Source organism: Propithecus coquereli, unplaced genomic scaffold, assembly GCF_000956105.1.
Source record: "Propithecus coquereli isolate 6110/MARCELLA unplaced genomic scaffold, Pcoq_1.0 Scaffold413, whole genome shotgun sequence".
Classification (NCBI taxonomy): domain Eukaryota; kingdom Metazoa; phylum Chordata; class Mammalia; order Primates; family Indriidae; genus Propithecus; species Propithecus coquereli.
In genome coordinates, this window is record NW_012149875.1 from 911,099 (window position 1) to 916,586 (window position 5,488).

A 5,488-nucleotide genomic window follows, 5' to 3' on the forward strand; every position below is an offset into this window, starting at 1 on the left:
TTTTGATTAAATTGCTTCTCTTTCTTTAATTGACAAATAAAAATTGTATATATTGATGGTATGCAACATGATGTTTTGATATATGTATACATGCGGAATGGCTAAATCAACCTAATTAACAGATGCATTAATAGGAATACAATCTATTATTATTAACTGTAATCACCATGTTGTACAATTGATCTCTAGAACTTATTCCTGTTGTCTAACTGGAATTTTGTATACTTTGACCAACATCTCCCCGATACCTTCCCCCAATGCCCAACCTGCTGGTAACCACCATTCTACTCTCTGCTTTTAAGAGTTTTGTCTTTTTTTGGATTCCACACATAAGTGAGATCATGAAGTACTTGTCTTTCTGTGCCTGGCTTATTTCTCTTAACATAATATTCTCAAATTGCTGATCATTCTGATTTCTTATTAATAAATTCACAATTTTACCAATCAACCAACTCATTTAAAGACAATAGTTATAGGCCAGGAGCAGTGGCTCATGCCTATAATCCTAGCATTCTAGGAGGCCAAGGCAGGAGGATTGCTTGAGACCAGCCTAAGCAAGAGTGAGGCCCTATCTCTATTAAAAATAGAAAAATGAGCCAGGCATCATGGTGCATGTCTATGGTCTCAGCTACTTGGGCAGGAGGATTGCCTGAGCCCAAGAGTTTGAGGTTGCACTGATCTACGATGCTGCCACTGTACTCTAGCCAGGGTGACAGAGCAAGATTCTGTCTCAAAAAAAGAAAAAAAAAAAGACACCAGTTATACACTAAATTTCAATAGAAAGATAGTTCATTGCCCATTGTGATATAATAAAACTATTATGAGATTATTTATTATTATAACTTTTAAAATTCAAAAACAGTAAACATTTGTTGAGAAATTACTATGCTTTATCTCTTTAGCAAGTCTTACTTAATTTTCACCACAATAGCATGGGGCTGGTGGTGATCTGTTGCCATTTCACAGATGAGGAAACCAACAATTACTAGGAGTCATGGAGCCGGATCACACATTCTGGCCTATCGGTCTTCGAAGCCCTTGCTTTTTATCAATATTAGCTTTCGTAGTGGGATTGGCTTATTTTAAGTCCCTGATGAGTAACAGGTAGACCTAATATTAAAATCTAGCTTTAAAGTCTCCAGATATTCACAAGTACCAGCATTACAGAGAGAATAAAATAGCATAAATTTCTCTCCAATCACTTCTTGGTGCTCTAGTGCATGAGATGACATTAAAATCAGTTGAAGAACTTTCACCAAACTATGCACAGCCCAATGATTCCACATGGTCCACGGAGTCCACAAGTAGTTCCAGAATCGTGGTGAGGGAAATATCTGTGTCTTAACCCTCTCCTTCTCCAGAAGACCCTGATTATCAGAGCCTTCTAAAAGACAACAGGGCAAAAGTGGGTTCTGTGATTCAGATCTGCCACTAAAACAAATATTCCCTTCAAGCCAAAGATCTTAATTAAGTTCATTCTCCAAACTACAACAACAGGAGTATGTAAAAACTGCATTTTTATCTATTATCACTTATTCTTTGCTATATGTGGCTCTTAATCCATATATTCATATTTATGTAGTTATAAATTCTAAAGAGGAAACAAAGCTGTTTTACCGGAGTATGATGGCTGAATGCATCAAACCAAATAATCAGTGATTACTCTAACTGTGGGGAAAGGAATGCTACCAGACTTTGAAGTAATGCTCCATGAATTGTCTATCATCTGGGGAAGAGAAAATCGGGATCACACCTATGGAACCAAGAGGGTCACATGGCAGCAGGTAAAGGTGAAATGGGAATTAAAGAAGGTGTTGACACACATCAAATAGGGCAGCCGACAGTCCGGCAGCCTGAACCTCTGAGGACATGAAACCCTGTTTGGTCTTGATTAATGCCTTTACATACATCTGTTTTCATCCCCTCAAACAGTGAGTTCACTGGGATGGAAAATCAAAGCTTTAGAAAAATCAATTGCACCTACCTGGATAAGAGATAGATCCTCAAGCTTCAACCTGAAGAGGTAGTTTCTACAAAATAGAAAAGAGAGCAGGTTTATTTTTAATAGATCCAAACATGTTACAGTGTATAAAAATTTTAAGAACAAAGGAAAAAAATTAATAATTTTGGCTTCAAAAGCACCCTCCTTTTAAGAATACGTTTAACACAGTTTTCCTTGGACCTCAGAGAACAAAGAGGCATTCAGTACATCAACAGCCATGCGTTTGACATCGGTGAGAATGCCAACAAATAAGTGATGTGTGTGTGTGTGTGTGTGTGTGTGAGAGAGAGAGAGAGAGAGAGAGAGAGAGAGAGAGAGAGAGAGAGAGAGAGAGAAAGACTAAAGTAAGGGTAAGTCATTAATTGACTCTCTTGAGCTATGTGGAACAGAAAAAAGGGCATTCCATTCTGAAACCGCATTAAACTTAAGACGATATAAAACTCTTCCTCATGAGTCTCCATTCTTACTCATCACTTACATTCACCATGTTTCATAATTAAGATTTTACATTCAACCAATGGTCTGAATATTTCAGTACTTTGTCTTTTTGGATGGATTCAGAGTATAAGTTTAGAAATATGAATTTGTCAGTCTACTCCCCCAAAAGCAGCTGCCATCAAAGGTTTGAAAGAGTCAGTTCTGCTATCCAAGTATAAAACAGAAAATCAGAGAGAAGAAAACTATCAATTTTTTCAGTACTACAGGGGAAGAACAGTGAAATATGCAATTGGGATTAGAAGAGCACAGGGGAAAATAAACATAAATGTCAGTTACATCATATTTGAACTATACTGCTGTAGCTTTTGGAAAGAACTAACTGGCCTCCCTCACTGTGTGATGCTCCGGCCTCTAGCTGAATGGGTGAGAGACTCCTCACCATCAGGTGGGTGAGAGGCTGGGGCAGCAGCACTCCAGAGAGGAAAACAGAAGAAAGTCAGCCCAGGTGGGCTGGACAATAATGGCAGGAAGAAATTGGCACATGATGAAAAGTAGACCCTAAGAAACAAATGAGCATAGGGAGGGCTCTCCAAGAAGCCAAGGGACCAACCCAAGATCACTACTATAGCACTAAGAGAGGAATTTTCCAACATCAGTAAGAAACAAACAGAGGCTATTTTCACCATTGCAGTGGGGGATAGATACAACAGCTGAACATCATGTCCCAGTAGAAGTGACAAATGACAGCAGATCCAGCCCAGGGGCATAGCCTTAGAAGGACCAAGAAACATCACTATGGTTGTGGACAGAGTTAGGGAGGAGAAAGCACCCTGGAGGCTGACATTCAGTAACACGTGGACACACACAGCTGGAGGATGAAAAGGGACTAAATTCACTTTTAGGGTGGTCTCAGAAGTCAAAGGCATTGCCTCCTGAGCACTCGGGTTTCTTACATTTTTCCCTCCAGCACTAGTGTACTGTCATCCTGCACTGAGTCAAAACTGCCTCCTCCAAACCACTGCAATAGCGTCTTCACCACACTTCCATTTAACCTCTGATATACAACAGAGAAGCTTCCAGAAGCACTGCTTGGCACATGCCGCTTCCACCACAAAGCCACTTCCAGAAAATCTCTGTCTTTTATTACAATTGAGCCATAGCCCTCTGTGCAGGACCAGATTAAGGATGCCTTTGAGGGGAGAGAATATCACAGGAGAGTCTATGTTTATTTAGACGGCATCGTGACGAGGTAAGGTCTCCAACAGAAATGTTGCCTTAAGGGGAAGGAATGTGGGCAGTCAAGCTGCCAAGGTACGCACCACTGGAGGCTAGCTAGCATTTCGAGATTTGCCAAGCTCTCACATGTGACACAGAAACCAGCATACCTCCCCTAAGGGAAGTGAGAAATCTACACACACATATATAAGTCTTTCAGAAGAGGGGCTTACAAGTGGCACCAGAGGCAATTACTGGCCATAGTGTACCCATCACCTCTGTGAGTGTCTCAGATCCCTGCCCTCACACCATTTTCCACTTGGCTTTCTGGATTCAGGAGGCTATAACTTCTACTGTGGGACGCAGTATTACCCAGTGGTTAAGAATATCCATGCAAAAGCTGGAGCTTTGCCATCATACAACCTTAGGAAGGAAGCTGAACCACTCTGTGCCCAGTCGTCCCATCTACAAAATAGAGCTAATAATCAGACCTACCCCCCTAGGGTTGTTGTGAGGCTTAAATTTAAGGAAAATACTTAGAATGGTATCTGACCCATTGTAAGCACGCAATTAATAGTAGCAACTTCTAGTTAGTTTATGAAAAATATTAAAATGTCTGGACATGTTGAAATTCTGAGCATTCTCCATTGCACAGGGAAAGGAAGAGTGGATCTGCCCCCCAGCAACTGTAGGTTAGGAGCCCAATTACCTTCCTTGTTCACCTATTAAGATTGTTGTTCGTAAGGACGGTGGTGGTGCTACTGAGTTTTTAGAAAAGTAGACAACATTGTTTATATTGTCATTGGTCCTGAATCCAGTCATCCCACCCTTTTCCAATCCACTGGCGATTTTAACAAACATTTTTTTCTGTAAATATTTCCGATAAAATAAACCCTTCATATGTTTGGTCGGTGAATTACTTAAGAGCTTTTGTGATATCCCAAGGCCATCTCTTTCTCTCATACTTACACACATGTTTGTGCACAGGCATGTTCACACTACAGTATCCATCTCTGGGAATTTTCTTGAAAAGAAGCTCTCTTTCCCAAAGGAAGAGCTAGAAGTGCCCTCAGGCCATTGAGGGAAAGGATGGCAGTACCGATGATTTTCTGTAGAGCTCTCAGCAGGACAACTGGAGAGAAAAGTTCAAAGCCCTCTCTCTACTTGGGAAATGGATGGAAGGAGGCATAGACATCACTGTCTGCAACCCCTGGTTCCAGTTTTCAGGTATTTTCCATAGGAGAGGACACTGGCTTATGATGACAAATCTGCCACAGTCTCAGTCCACATCTCCCCAAGTAAATATAACCATTCTGGCCATTACATTTCCACTTCCCAGGTCCCAACAGCCCTCCTCTCCATGAACAATGTCAGTGGGTTTGAACCATCCAACTTTCCTTCTACCAAGTGCCTGAGAACTGTGGTACCCTCCCAATGACCTCGTCGGTAACAACAAATCAATATGGTGGCAGAGACATTCAGCAGGAGAAAGAAAGAGGCAGAGAGCAGGGGCATGCTTACGAGAAAAGAGACCACAGTTATTGTGAGATACCACCACCACCACCACCACCACCACCACCATCACCATGCCCAACACTCCAACCAAGAGAAGCACCAAGGAGGAGTTGAACTTTTTCTTTGGTCGTATTTTCTGGGTCACAATATCCAAGTCAGTGACTTTTTTAACCCCTTCTCAATTTTCTTAATCTATAAAAGAAAAAAAACATAGAATCCAAAATAAATATCCAGTAACAGGACAGTGGTAAAAATACATTATAGAAATCATACCATGAAGTTAATAAGCCAATTATAGAATAGTGTACATTTGGCTAA

The 5,488-nt window shown here is 40.9% G+C and overlaps 1 protein-coding gene across 1 annotated transcript in view; it reads right to left on the bottom strand.

Moving 5' to 3' along the window:
• SEMA5A (sema domain, seven thrombospondin repeats (type 1 and type 1-like), transmembrane domain (TM) and short cytoplasmic domain, (semaphorin) 5A) overlaps positions 1 to 5,488 on the bottom strand; it is a 410,707-nt gene that overhangs the window by 277,293 nt on the left and 127,926 nt on the right. Inside the window, exon 5 of the mRNA XM_012653137.1 lies at positions 1,985 to 2,030. Within this exon, the coding sequence (XP_012508591.1) occupies positions 1,985 to 2,030 (46 nt within the window). The remainder of the gene's footprint in view (positions 1 to 1,984; positions 2,031 to 5,488) is intronic.